Source organism: Centroberyx gerrardi, chromosome 14 (assembly GCF_048128805.1).
Source record: "Centroberyx gerrardi isolate f3 chromosome 14, fCenGer3.hap1.cur.20231027, whole genome shotgun sequence".
Classification (NCBI taxonomy): Eukaryota; Metazoa; Chordata; class Actinopteri; order Beryciformes; family Berycidae; genus Centroberyx; species Centroberyx gerrardi.
In genome coordinates this window covers 10152331-10165495 of record NC_136010.1, presented here as the reverse complement: position 1 = coordinate 10165495, position 13165 = coordinate 10152331, and the positions used below count along the sequence as shown (strand labels likewise).

General features: G+C 43.3%; 2 protein-coding genes across 2 annotated transcripts; both read left to right on the top strand.

Moving 5' to 3' along the window:
* Window positions 1–2374: 2374 nt before the first annotated feature.
* Window positions 2375–6576, top strand: sypl2b (synaptophysin-like 2b). Its single transcript, XM_071903255.2, has 6 exons — window positions 2375–2518; window positions 2661–2738; window positions 3354–3472; window positions 3581–3785; window positions 5166–5357; window positions 5470–6576. Exons 1-6 carry the CDS (start codon window positions 2501–2503, stop codon window positions 5590–5592), a joined length of 735 nt encoding a protein of 244 aa, XP_071759356.1. The 5' UTR covers window positions 2375–2500; the 3' UTR covers window positions 5593–6576.
* A 322-nt stretch (window positions 6577–6898) lies between these two features.
* atxn7l2b (ataxin 7-like 2b) lies at window positions 6899–12808 on the top strand. The gene is made up of 10 exons (XM_071903229.2): window positions 6899–7028; window positions 7556–7627; window positions 7753–8041; window positions 8370–8626; window positions 8908–8990; window positions 9230–9441; window positions 9992–10169; window positions 10408–10529; window positions 11348–12155; window positions 12426–12808. Exons 1-9 carry the CDS (start codon window positions 6899–6901, stop codon window positions 12150–12152), a joined length of 2148 nt encoding a protein of 715 aa, XP_071759330.2. The 3' UTR covers window positions 12153–12155; window positions 12426–12808.
* Window positions 12809–13165: the final 357 nt, after the last annotated feature.

The window sequence follows — 13165 nt, the reverse complement described above, 5'->3', positions numbered from 1 at the left end:
AAATCAAACATTTACTGTAACAATAATCACATGCATAAGATGTGCCACAAATTAATCACAACAGTAATTTTCTTCACACTTGCACACACTGTTGACTCTGGCAGGGATTTAACATCTGGACCCATGTGATGTGATGCTGGAAGCCTCAAACTAGAGGTTAGAAGAAGATGAACTTCAATAATCCCTCCAGCAGTGGGACTCTTTTATCAATGAACTGCATTTCTTAGTGGAGAGTGCATTTGAAGAGTTCTGTTCATATATTCATACACTGTGCAGTATCATGTGAGGGTTATCATCCAATACTGCCAAGCTATAGAAGATCCCGTCTTTAAAGCTGTTATAATGTTGTCGACCAACTTAAGTTTCCTTCTATCCCATAAAAAACGAATACAATTTGTTGTAGCACAAGACTTGTGGTCACTTTTTTCATGGTAGATATCTTATTTTGGAAGGAATGTCTTAACTTAATTAGTACAGAGATGTTACACAGTTTATTGGATGCAGTATTGCAACTGACTTGTCTGTATGACAGCAGATACATGGACTCACCATTTATCAATGTCCAGTCTCAACAACTTTGAGTTAGCTGAGGTGACACTTTATAATAATCAGTCCAGAACAATAGAACAAATTAGGAAAATTCACCTTTAGGCTTTGTGCTTCTATTATGTGACCTCTATTTGTACAAATTAATTTGTGTAACGCGCTCTCAAAATTAGATTTATTCATTTTGTTGTTTACAGTGAGTCATATTCTGTTCTTGATTGAATTTGTGCATGTGATGGGACAGTGGGTCCTGGTGCCAAAGGGAACCCATGACTGCTGGTCATGTGCTTCTAAAAAAAAAAAAATCCCCATAGCTGAAGCTACCATGAACTCTGATTCATAGGCAAGAATATTGTGGTTTTGGTTCTCCTGTGGTATGCTGGGTAATATTCCTCTTCTGGAAAAGACCTGCACCCCTCCAGGAGGGTGGGAAGCGATGTTGTTGCATAGTCACACTAGCAGGATAATTGAAACTCCAGAACAGAGAGGAGGATGTGATCAGATTGTCATGCCTATTAGTCTTTCGTGTGGCACAACCAGTCTGACAAGTTTGCTGGACTGCAACAAGAAAATATGTCCTCACACCATGGCCAAAAATGAGATGCTGTCAAACAAGTTTGGAGTGTTTCAGCCAACCCTGAAACCTTGAACTTGAATCAACTTTTCAAGTTTAGTTCACTAACCTAAACTCAAATACGACTTGGGGCATTCAGAATGTCAATTGTGTTTGTGTTACTTCTCTTTTCCTTAGTTATGAAAACATATTTGTTGCTCCCAGATTCATTCAGAAAGCCAAACAATCTGATCTGCAGAGCAGCATTCCTCCGCAAAGGGACTGTACAATGGAGGAGCAACCCCTCCCCCACCGCAGCCCAGTCAACTATTAAAAGGTGGAGAACAAAGGCACTCTTATTCCTTCGAGATGTGCTCTGTTCGGAGAAGACGGTGCCTTTCCACAAGCACCCAAGTGTTCCTGCCTTGGCTGCTTGGTGAAAGAAAGGTGAATCAAGGGATGGACACAAGTGCTCCTGAGTTTTCCGGCTTACCGAGCCAAAGAAAGAGCAGCTGAATTAAAAAGCTCCAAAGCAATGAGATTGCATAGACAGCCTGTGTGAATGGGGTCAGGTTACTCTTATGGGAGTCATGGGATGCACATGCATAGGCTTGCTTTGGGTGAAAAAGGTCAGTTTGAGAAGTCACAGTCACTGTGTGAGGAAATGGCGACCTCTTGTGACAAATAATTACTGTTACTGAACACTCACAACCTTTTTTGGACATTTCTGCAAACTCTAATAATGGGTGATTTCAGTGTTTACGTCCATCTCTTGATATGGCTGAATGTAACATATAGACTCACTCAGGACATAATATTGGTGACTGTTGAACATAAACATTATCAAGGTACAATATAGCTTTTCTTCATCCTGTTCCCAAAAAGGTGACATACAAAGTATATATGATTGTTGATGTTTCATTCAAAAATCCTATATATCCATTTTGCTACCTGAAATAGATCAGGCAATTTTTGAAAAACATGAATGATCCTGTCCTCAAAAAATTAACTATTTCATAAGCAAATGTCTTAAGATGACTCATAACTTCAATACTAGGCTAACCCATAATATGCTTAACTTTCATGCCAGCATGCAACATGGGAGAGTGGGTGTCATTTTTTGTTAAATGGTGGATATCTCACTTTGGAACAAAACTCTTCCTATATACTGGCAAAACATATGAACTACATTTCAGCCCCACTTTCACTGACTTTCAAATCCAGCAGCGCCCCTCGCGTCGCTTTAACGTCAGTGATCACGTGTTCAGCTACTACGATTCGCTGAAGTTGGAGAAAAGTTTGACAAGCCCTGCGAGCCACGAAAGAGCCACAAAAGAACCAGGAAGGGAAAACATATTGACGATATCAGCAGACTACTTTTTTTTTTTTTCTGGAGAAACGATGGAAGGCGTCGCCCAGGTAGGAACGCCGATAAGAAGAGTAAACAGTTTAATGGCGCATAATGATTAGGCACTTTTTCTTTTTTGCAAACACACCTATTTGTGCATGGCTTCTTAAGCAATATCCCTCTTACCGTTACACTGTGTCTTTGTATCACTAGAAAGTTCTGATGTCGGGCTTCAGTCTTGACCTGGGACCCCTGAAAGAGCCTCTGGCGTTTATTCGTTTGCTGGAATGGGTAAGTTTTTCTCAATCCTTTTTTACCATATGGCCTAAGAAGGCTGTGTTGAATGTATGAGCTGTCCGTCCAGCTAAATACCTTCCAAATTGATTTTCATGTTGGTCTTATGACCTATACGCCTGGAGACTGGCTATGTAACTCTTGTCTTCTGAGCTGTAACATTGTTAAAATATGTTATGCAGTACTTTCATTAAGTTATAACAGTTTACATGTATTAAACCAGCATACCAACCAAGTTTTGTGCACATTGTGCTCCACTGATATGGTTTAGCTTGTTCAGTCAAGCACCTGTAGCTAATGATGTATCTTCCTATGAAGAAAACAAGAAAATCTCCACTTCATCTGGCTAGTAACAGTAAAAATTGTCAAACACTACCACAGGTAATGGCTACATTATTATACTGTCAGTATTTAGTGCTTGACCTAAGTTTAAGATCTGGTTGATTGTAAATTTAAAGACATGCTTTTCCTGTCACGCAGTGATGGCATCCTGTAGCTAAAAAACAGATTTCCTGTCAAAATGAATTGCGCAAAGAGGGGGAAATGTGTGTGTGGGTGTGTGTGTCATTTTGTGCCAACATGTCTAATCTTTGCTTGTGTCTTTGGCTGCAGGTATTCTCCATATTTGCCTTTGCTACAGCTGGAGGTTACGCCGGCACCACGAGCATCAATGTCCAGTGCCATGGGAGCGCCAGCCAAGAGGTCCACGCAGACTTTAACTATCCATTCAGGTGTGTATGAACAGACACACACGATCTCACACAGCTGCAACGAGGCACTGGCTTATTAGGAATCATGATCACCAGAACTGAACTGACCGTATCTCTCTGCTCACACAGGTTGATGCAGCATCCGTACAAAGTTCCTAACTGTGTAGTCAACCAGACTGGCACCACTGATTTCTTCCTGACCGGAGACCACTCCTCCTCAGCAGAGTTTTTCGTCTGTATTGGAGTGCTTGCCTTTCTCTACAGCACTGCCTCCCTGGTGCTCTACCTGGGCTACCAGCACATATACAGAGAATCCAGTCGTGGCCCCATTGTGGTACGCTTGCCTGTATTCTTCATATTTTTTCGGTCGTTCTGACAGTAGTGGAAAAAGTACTCCCCATGATGGAAAAACACCCCAGTAAAAGTAAAAGCATTAGCAGTAAAATGTACTTAAGTATCAAAACTATAAGTACTCATTCTGTAGAATAGTGCCTTTCAGAGTGTTAAATTATTGATGCATTAACCTGTAAGAAGTATTTTATTGTTGTAGGAGATCTAGGTGGCGCTTGGTCTAACTACTCTATATACTGTTGGGTACTTTAAACTCCAACAATGTAATGTATTTTATGAGCTTATCATATGTTTTGCATGTAAGACTTTATTCTGCAAAGTTAACTAGTAACTACAGCAGTCAGATAAATGTAGTGGAGTAAAAAGTACATTATTTGCCTCTGAAATGTAGTGGAGTAAAAGTATAAAGTCTCACGAAATGGAAATACTCAAGTAAAGTGCCTCAAAATTGTGCTTAAGTACAGTATCTGAGTAAATGTACTTTACTTTCCACCTCTGCGTTTTGGTAAAATGTTTAACCAAATCTCCCCTCCAGCCATTAATAGGTTAGTGATGGGGTGAGACGACATTAGATGGCATGCACTTGTACATAGTTGTATTTGAAGCAGGCAGGTGTTGCATGCTCTTTCTTTAAGCTACTGTGAGAATTCAGCGAGGGTGATGACCGATATCTAAATGATGTCGCGGCATCTAGTTTTATCTTAACAAGTTGGCTTGCCTTTGTTCCACTGTACACTCACAATAGTTGTTATTTCAACTTGTGGGAGCAATATTTGGACTTCAGTGCTTTGTTTATAAAATTGTGCCTCTGATGTCAGCTGTTGGACTCGGAGGAGTCCACTTCATGCTGGAATCCAACAGAGGGTCAGAGAGAGGGCATTCAGCAGAGCTGTGTAAATGAAACCCTGGATGGGTGTGTTCACTTGCCACTAAGGGAGGAACTCCACCAGCTGCTGTCCATAAATGCTCCTTGATGGAAACTGCCAATGTGTTCTTGATTTTAAGTGTTTTGTACTGATAATGAAAAGAGATAGATCATGGCCTCTAGTACTTGAACATGCAAAATGTAAAAAAGGCATAGCAAGACAAACTTTTTGCAGTGAAAAATATTAAAAAGCCTGGTAAGCCAATAAAATAAAGGCTTTTGAATATTTTTCACTGAAAAAATGTGCCTTGGTATTATTTTTTGAGAAGAGGCCCTTTTTTTTTTTTTACATTTTGCACGTTCCAGGACTAGAGGCCATCTTTTCATGATCCAAGACCATGATTGACACCAGCAACTTTAATTTTTGTGGACAGTGCAGCAGTCTTTGTATCTCCTCTTCTACTGTTATGTACTGATATTTGTGTGTCCTGCTAAAAGGACCTGCTGGTGACTGCGGCCCTGGCCTTTCTGTGGCTGGCGTCGTCATCGGCCTGGGGGAAAGGCTTGACCGATGTGAAGTGGGCCACCAGTCCTTCAAACATTGTAGGTCTCATTGACGTCTGCAAGGATTCGACCAACAAGTGCACCGCAGGTGCCTTGCCTCACATGGGCCGACTAAACGCCTCTGTGGTAAGCTATATGCGGTTTTTTGTCTTTTTCAAAAATGCTAAAAGTGATGTGTAGAAACCACAGCTTGGGATATTTGACTTATCTGTCTTTCACTTTTACCCTCCTTTGGCAGATTTTCGGTTTTCTTAACCTCATACTGTGGGGAGGCAACTGCTGGTTCATTTACAAGGAAACACCTTTCCACAAATCAGCCAACCCGCCTGCAGATGTGGAGGGAGGAGTCAGGCCTTCCTAACTGCTCAGCTTCCTCATCTCAACAGTGTCATATGTTGTGTTGTTAAAGGAACCGTTTGGTACTAACTGTTCTTAGAAAATTGTCATAGATTTCAAAAACTGACTGGTCCTTCTTGATAAGTGTTACAATTTACGTTTAGGGTTATTTTATCTTGAAAAAAATAAAAATACATTTCTGAAGATACTGAAGCCGAACTTGGTCAGACTGAAATCAAAATGTAGCTGTTTAAAAGTTAGTCAGCAATATTCTTTTCATGGTTGTTCAAATTTCAAAAAACTTTTTTTTTTTTTCATTTTGATAAATTGGATCTGTTCAAGTTGCCAATTTGAGATTATTTATCATGGACGAAAGCGATTTTATTTTTTCCTTGCATTTTGTGTCTCATCTCACTATGTTAGCCTAATAGTTGCATATTTTGTTGTACATGGTGCATATATCAGTGTGTATTAGCTCTTCAGTCATTTTACATATAACCAACATTATAGGCTGCTTATTAGGAAGAATTTGTAGATCTTTTTCTAAAGGATATGGACATTTTTTCTCTGTCCTGCATGTTTGTAATGTTTAAATTAAGGGTTTTCTAAGAAAATAACCCAGCAAAGTCCTGCAGTATGTGCATACCAGTGCTCTGTCATTTTATAGCCTTATACAGTCTGGTTAGTTGCTACTCAGTTTTTCATAAACAAACAATTGACTGATAACTGTTACTAATCTGTTACTAATTAACTGCATACATGTCTAGCTTGCTTTTGCCTCTCTTCTACCTCCAGTCAGTTATAAGGGAAGGCAAGCTGTCCATGATTATCATTATATAACGCATTTCCCTTTTTGATATAGCCTTGCTTAATTTACATGTTATAGCCTGATCCACCATTGTGTTAGTATAAATGTGAAATAGGTCAGAGTGGAGTCCAATTACAATCCAAGATGAAACTGTGTGGATATAAAATGCTGTAGGCTACATCATTAAAAGGAAGAGCTGGACTTGTCCATTTGTGTGTCTGATTTTCTGCCAGACTGAATGTCTCACTGGTAGCCTTGTTTTAATGGCCATCCCGTCCCACACACATAACTTCATAATATGCTCGCCAGATAGCTGGAGCACTTCAGGAACATGAGGAAGAGACTGCATGTGTTGGTTTGTTATACTGAGACCAGGCTGCTCCAGACAAATCTATAAAGGACAACTTTGCAAATACCTTTTACACTCGGTCATTAATATGGCGCTATTTGTGTGCGCGATCACGCTGTGTATAATCCAACGCGGGCACGAGCTTCATGACGCGGATAGGTTGCGCGTGAACTGATGGTGTCAACTCGTGAGCGCGCAGGAGCAGCAATGGCCGCTTTGGATCGGCGAAATCCTAATCTCGACGATTTTGTTGGATTAAATTGGAGTTGTTGGGTCGATAGGGCAAATATTTTATCATCTGACGGTGAGTCACACCCCCGGCCCCACAGCTGTTTTTTGTCTCGTCATGGTGTCACTGTACTGTGATTTATTTCTGTAATATACATAGAGCCACATAAAGCGCAACCCAAACAAAAGACCCACTGGGTCCTAGTGCAGGATGTGTTTGCTAACAATGTTAAATGGCTAGCCAGTTAGCACGCCAGGCATCAGTCAAGAAAACAATTTAATTTAATTTTTTTGACATTAACTGATGCAGCGTTAAAAACGCTACATTACATGTGAAAGGCGCACCTGTGGACAGGTACAAACAACGTTAGCGTTAGCTTGCCAACTACTATAACACAAAACAAAACAACGCTACTTAAGAGGGATTTGTTTAGCTTGCTAAAAGCAAAACTAACCAGCCAACATTAGCTGAGGCTAGGCCAAATAACAAGGAACTGTTGTCAGTGGGTGTGTGATAGCGGAAGCCCCAGCAGAGCCCCTTCTCTGACTGACTGTGTAAGTTTTCACACTGAATGCCGTTGCTTTGCTTTGCTTTGCATGCAGCTGGGTCAAATGTGGAAGAATGCAGCAAATATGGGAAGAGCCACACAGAGACCATGACCCTCAGGAAAGAAGGTGAGGCTGGTGGTTCATGAACCTCAACACCAACAGCTTTCAGTAACATCTCCAGCTGGCATATCATCACCCTTCCCTTCCGAAATATATTTCCCTTGCACTCTACTTTGTATTTTCTTCTACAGACATGCCCATATACGGCCATTGCCCGGCACATGATGACTTCTACCTGGTGGTGTGCAGCCACTGTGGTCAGGTGGTCAAGCCCCAGGCCTTTGAGAAGCACTGTGAGAGGCGCCACGGTCCTCTCACTAAGCTGTGCAGCCAGTCCTCCACCTTGGCTCCCCAGCAGCGGCCTCGTCCCGGTCGCCCCTCCTCAGTTGTCTCCTCCTCCAGAGAGAGGCAGAAGGACCCCTCGGCAGCGTTACCTGTCCCCCAACACAGACCTGCTAAGGCCCAGAAGGAGGCGGTCAGGTAATAACAAAGTGTTTTACTGTGTAACAACTGCGAGAAATGGACAGTTATAAAGGAAAAGTACATTATGCTTTAGTACACACTCAATGGGATGCTGGGTTCCTCTTGAAGATCTCCGTCCTGTTAGTTTACTTGTTATTAGTTTGTTCATTTGTTGCTTGTTTGTTGCTTTGAAAACATCATCCAAAGTCACACAGAAATCATCTCATGTTTTATGTTATTTGGGGCTTTGCAAGCACCTGAAATGAATTGCGTGATAAAAGATCCCACCATCTCCATCTCTCTCATCAATTAATTCTTTGTTTAATTTCTCCAACTCCCTCCACAGTTTACCTCCAGTGGAGACGTTCCCTCAGGAGAACCCTCCCTTACCCCCCAACTCCTCCACGCCTCGCCCCAGGGTTCCTCCGTGGCACTCGGGACCCCTGCTGCCCGGTGGCTCTTCCTCCTCTTCCTCCTCCTCCTCCTCCTCCTCACCCTCAGAGAAACCCCCTCTGCAGAAGCCCGTGGCTGGGCAGCCCGATGACCTCCACAGTCCTCTGCGGGGCCCGAGAACCTACAGCCGGATTTACAAAAAAGTAGACAGTAAGTCTGTCATTCATACAGTGGCTGTTGTTTTTTCTGCCTGCAACTTTACTTCCACCAATTTTTGTATTAGCCTGGGTATAGGTTGTATACAGCAGTATTTTGTTGTATAATACACTCAGGCCTTATGCAGTAGTGCTGTCAATAATTACATCTTTTGAGAATGTAGCACACAGCGGTCTGAAAACTCACCCCAGCCAGCATGGATCATCTGACTGTGAGTGTCCCGCTGTTGTTGCTGCTGCTGCTGACTGGCTACTGTGTTTGTTTTCTTTCCCTAGAGAAAGAATGTGACCTGGACAAACACTGTGGAGTTCTGGATCCAGAGAGGAAGAAGCTGTGCACCCGGCAGCTTATGTGCAATGTAAACTCTCAGTGCCTCCTCACGTTCCCCTATGTCCTTTTAACTCATAATATTACTGTTGTCTTGGCTATCGTTATCTATAATAACACAAATATCTATGATTCTTTCATCTTAGAAGTTGAATTATTTTGTTTAATACAAAGACATGGAAGTGAATTTTTTTTTGAAGAGATTGTTATTTGTATTGGATGAGATGTAAACGGCTCTCCTTTCTCTCTTTCCCTGTTCTTTCACAATAGATTCATTCCATCCACCAGCGGCGGAAAGTGTTGGGTAGGAGTAAGACCTTTGACCAGCTGGTAATGGAGCAGAGAACAGGGTCTGCAGGCCACGATCTGGAGCGGCTCCCTGTCCCACCGAAAGATGCTCAACCACATTCGGAAGCCGCTGAAGAGAAATCGGCAACCCAATGCAACAAACCCAACTTTGGCAGCAACTGTCCAATTCTCAGGCATGGAATACTAAGTTTTATGTTTTCAGACGCACAGATATACTTACAAAATTGATCTGATTCATCCAAATAGCTCTGAAGTAAGCATTACTATTTGTAAACTATTACTATTGCTATTTTGTAAAGTTGTAATTCTCTGAATAGTGGGCTGGGGTAAAAAAGGGCGCAGTGAAAGCTAAACAGCATGGTTAGTTGTACAGTATCAGTGTTGGACACCATAGATAAACACAGACCATCTGGGTATCTGGAGGATACAGCTAACTAGCTAGCATTGCAACCAGTCTATTTATGACTGTTAACATTACAAAGTTATTAATTCTCACCATTGCATAGCCTGTTGACAGAGGAGACAAATATGTTTGTCTCCATGGCTAACATCATGACAGGCTAACAAAAACAGAAAATGAATGTTTATATTTGAATAAACAATGATTAATATAAATACATGTGTGGGGTACAAGTGTGTACCCCACTTACCATTTGCTGTGTCGATCGATACTCTGTTGTAATGGATCATTCTAATTTTTGCATTCCTTTGTATTCCCAGCAGGTCCAGGGAGTCATCAGAAAGCGGTCCAGAGGAGGATGGCGACAGCGCTGTGGAGGTGGAGGTCCAGCCTCCCTACCCCTTCAACCAGAGCCTGCTGTCCAGCGAGGAGAGTGAAGGAGAGGAGCAGGAGGAGGCCAGGGATCTACCTGCTACCCCCTGGCACCCCAAACCTCTCGGGGTGAGCACAGGAACACACTGAGTCACAGTAGCAGCCGCTGGATTAGGATTTGTAGCTTAGATATTTAGCCTGTATCACAAGTAGTAAGATAAGATAAGCTTTATTGTCTATCTTAGACACACAGTGGCTTTAATCCTTCATGATAAGGAGCTTAGATAAGACACTGCTGTCAGAAATAACACCCCACCCAAGGCTACCTGAGTGAAGCTGACTTAATACAATTGTTTCTCCTCTTTAGCTATGCACTTTTGGAAGCCGCACCTTAGGGTGTAGCATCTTCACCTTTGACCGGCGGTTACACCACCTGCGGTTTGCCCTCAGTGCCATGGTGGAGCACCACATCAGCGCTCACTTGTGGAAGTGAGTGTCACTGTACTTAGGGGAAATGCCACCAATTAGGGGACTACAGGATGGAGTAGTGATTTGCCTAGTGAGTTGGGAGAGGACCAGGTTCAAGCCTCTGTGTTGGCAAGCATCCGTCCTGGAGCAAGACACTGAATCTCTATCAGCTCCAGGGTCACAGTTCTGTAGCTGACCCTGACCTCCCTGTGGAGGGGAGGGAGTGAAAAGACTAGTTACATTTTAAATTTAAAACATAAAATATTGTACAACTTACTCGGTGGTAGTTCTGTTGGACAGTAGTAATGTCAGCCTTCTTTTGTCATTCGCTGCCCATTGGCTGTACCCCCCAAGGCATGAACTAGAAGCCAGCATTTCAATTACTTTGCATTGCTTCCCAACCAATTTTTAACTAACCAATACACTTTGATGATCTGATAAGTAATGGTTAGACTTGATTAGAGTAGAATTTCAGCAGCAAAATGTCCCTTATTCTTTACTGAAGTATGTGCATTTTTCATGTGTTCTATACGTAAGAGATGCAAGTCATTTTCAAAGCGTATTTGCCTTCTTTCAGTGTATTTAAAGGGTTATATTTCAGAAATCTAGCTGGGCAGTCATGCAAACTAAACGGCAGGGAAGCTAGCTAATGCTTGGGAAGTGCAGCCACTGGGCAAAGCTATCTAATGTTGAAGGAAGCTGCTGGTCTACCAAACCACATCAGGGTAAGTGAAACTAGTCCTCTAATATTGAACACTGGGTGATATTGAGCCTTAATTTCATATTCATGTGCCTTACCAGGAACCTAATCAGCTGTGTGTTTTTGTTTTAACTTACAGGAAAATGCCTCAAGTGTCAACAGGTCTCAGGTCACGTCACGTCACAACTACTGCCACAGGGTCATCTGTCAAGTCTGGGGCCAGAGCCTCCTCTACTACTGGCTCCTCCAGCCTTGGCTCCACCTCCTCAGGACAATCGGATACCAAGAGCAGTCAGCACAACCCGCCCAGCACCAAACCGCCTTCCTCCACCGTCTCCGCTAGCCTCGGTCCGGGCCGACAGCGCAACCCTGTCGGGCGACCCAGCAAGGCCCGGCTGAAGGAGCTGGAGCTTATGCGAGCTGCAGGGGCGGCACAGAAAACTAGCAAGCTGTCACACAGCGGTGAGGACCAATCCTCCAAACACATCAGGGACCCCGCCCTCCACGAGAAGGGCCAGCCACACTCCCCCACCCGGGTCTACCCCTCACCCTCCTCTCAAGGACCAATCAACGGTACCTTCTCACTAGGAAAGAAGCCATGCCGTCCTCAGCCGCTGCAGCCCTCAGAGAAACACTCGCCCTCACCGCTGCCGGGTTTGGGGAAGCGTTCCCCTTTTCCTGCGCCTCACCATCCAACTCATTCCACCCCCCGCGGCAGAGGGAGACCCCCGGGGACTCAGCGGAGGGTAGTGGGCTATGACCACAGGGGTTTGGCCCAGAAGCGCAAGACCAGCAGTGGGTCACCGCCACTCAGCCCTTCGCTGTCCAGGACCCCCAAGTCCCACTGCCTGTCCTCCCCATCTCACTCCGGCCTCTTCTCCTGGAAGGGGGAGGGCATTGGGGGCGTGCTGGCTCGGGGCCTGGAGAAGAGAGTGGACTCCTAAAGAGTGAGTGGACATCTGCTTTGGCTATTTGCAATACATTCCGTAAAATCATACAGTAGACTGCACACCATAAAACTTTAATGTGGCAAAGTGACTTCCCTTGGTGGTGATGTGGATCCAGCCCCATCAGCCTAAGTTCACGAATTGCACTGTGTATGATGTTCTTCTGAATTTTGTTGTGTGTGTGTGTCTGTTCTTTTGTTTGTTTTTTTTGTTTTTTTTTCCATGAATGCATTTGTAAGTGACAGCTGTTGTTTCCTCTTGTCTTGGCAGCCAAAATGGCAACATTAAGGAAGCCTGCCTTAAAAAGACCACTTGGGAGAAGAAGCCTGCTGCAGGCTGCAGCTGCTGCCAGCACAGTGTGTGTGTGTGTGTGTGTGTGTGTGTGTGTGTGTGTGTGTGTGTGTGTGTGTGTGTGTGTGTGTAAGTGTAAGTGTGTATGTGTGTGTGTCCACATGTATTCTGTGTGCGAGTGTGTATTCATGTCTTTATGCACAAGTCATTAGGAATGAGTGTTTGTCTGCACAGTATGTGTGTGTATTAATGCAATTGTTCACACTATTTTTGTACGTGACTGAATGACTCAGTTGATTACCTGTGTATGAACATAGAAATACCTCGACCTACCCATTATGCTGCTAAAAGGAAAAGTCATTCTATGGTAAAACAATTAAAAATCCTTGAATCCTTGAATCCTTGAAGTGCTATGTCTTTTTTGTATTTTACTGTGATTCTGTGCTGTACTAAAGTGATTCAGGTTGTACATTTAGCATTTTAGTCAGTTTAGTTTACTTATTCAGAGTTCCTATAGGTCATGGGATTCCTGGAAAACCATGAAATTTGAGAGGTGCATTTGAGATGGGGAATGTTAGGGAATTTCATATTGTGTAGGTTTAATTGCCCTGACCCTGGGTTTTGATTATTTTTGATGAAATGGTGCCACCTGGTGTTTGGAAATATCACTCAGTGATGTGCTGTAGTCGTGCAATTATGGCAGTGGAGCAGGTTTCATT

What these genes read in the sequence shown, in the direction of transcription:
- atxn7l2b (XM_071903229.2), top strand. Translation starts at nt 6,899, where the DNA reads ATGGTGTCAACTCGTGAGCGCGCAGGAGCAGCAATGGCCGCTTTGGAT. An exon ending in GGCACCCCAAACCTCTCGGG is followed by an intron (nt 10,170 to 10,407) that starts GTGAGCACAGGA and finishes TCTCCTCTTTAG; the next exon opens with CTATGCACTTTTGGAAGCCG. An exon ending in ATCAGCGCTCACTTGTGGAA is followed by an intron (nt 10,530 to 11,347) that starts GTGAGTGTCACT and finishes TTTAACTTACAG; the next exon opens with GAAAATGCCTCAAGTGTCAA.
- sypl2b (XM_071903255.2), top strand. An exon ending in GACTTTAACTATCCATTCAG is followed by an intron (nt 3,473 to 3,580) that starts GTGTGTATGAAC and finishes CTGCTCACACAG; the next exon opens with GTTGATGCAGCATCCGTACA. An exon ending in GCCGACTAAACGCCTCTGTG is followed by an intron (nt 5,358 to 5,469) that starts GTAAGCTATATG and finishes CTCCTTTGGCAG; the next exon opens with ATTTTCGGTTTTCTTAACCT.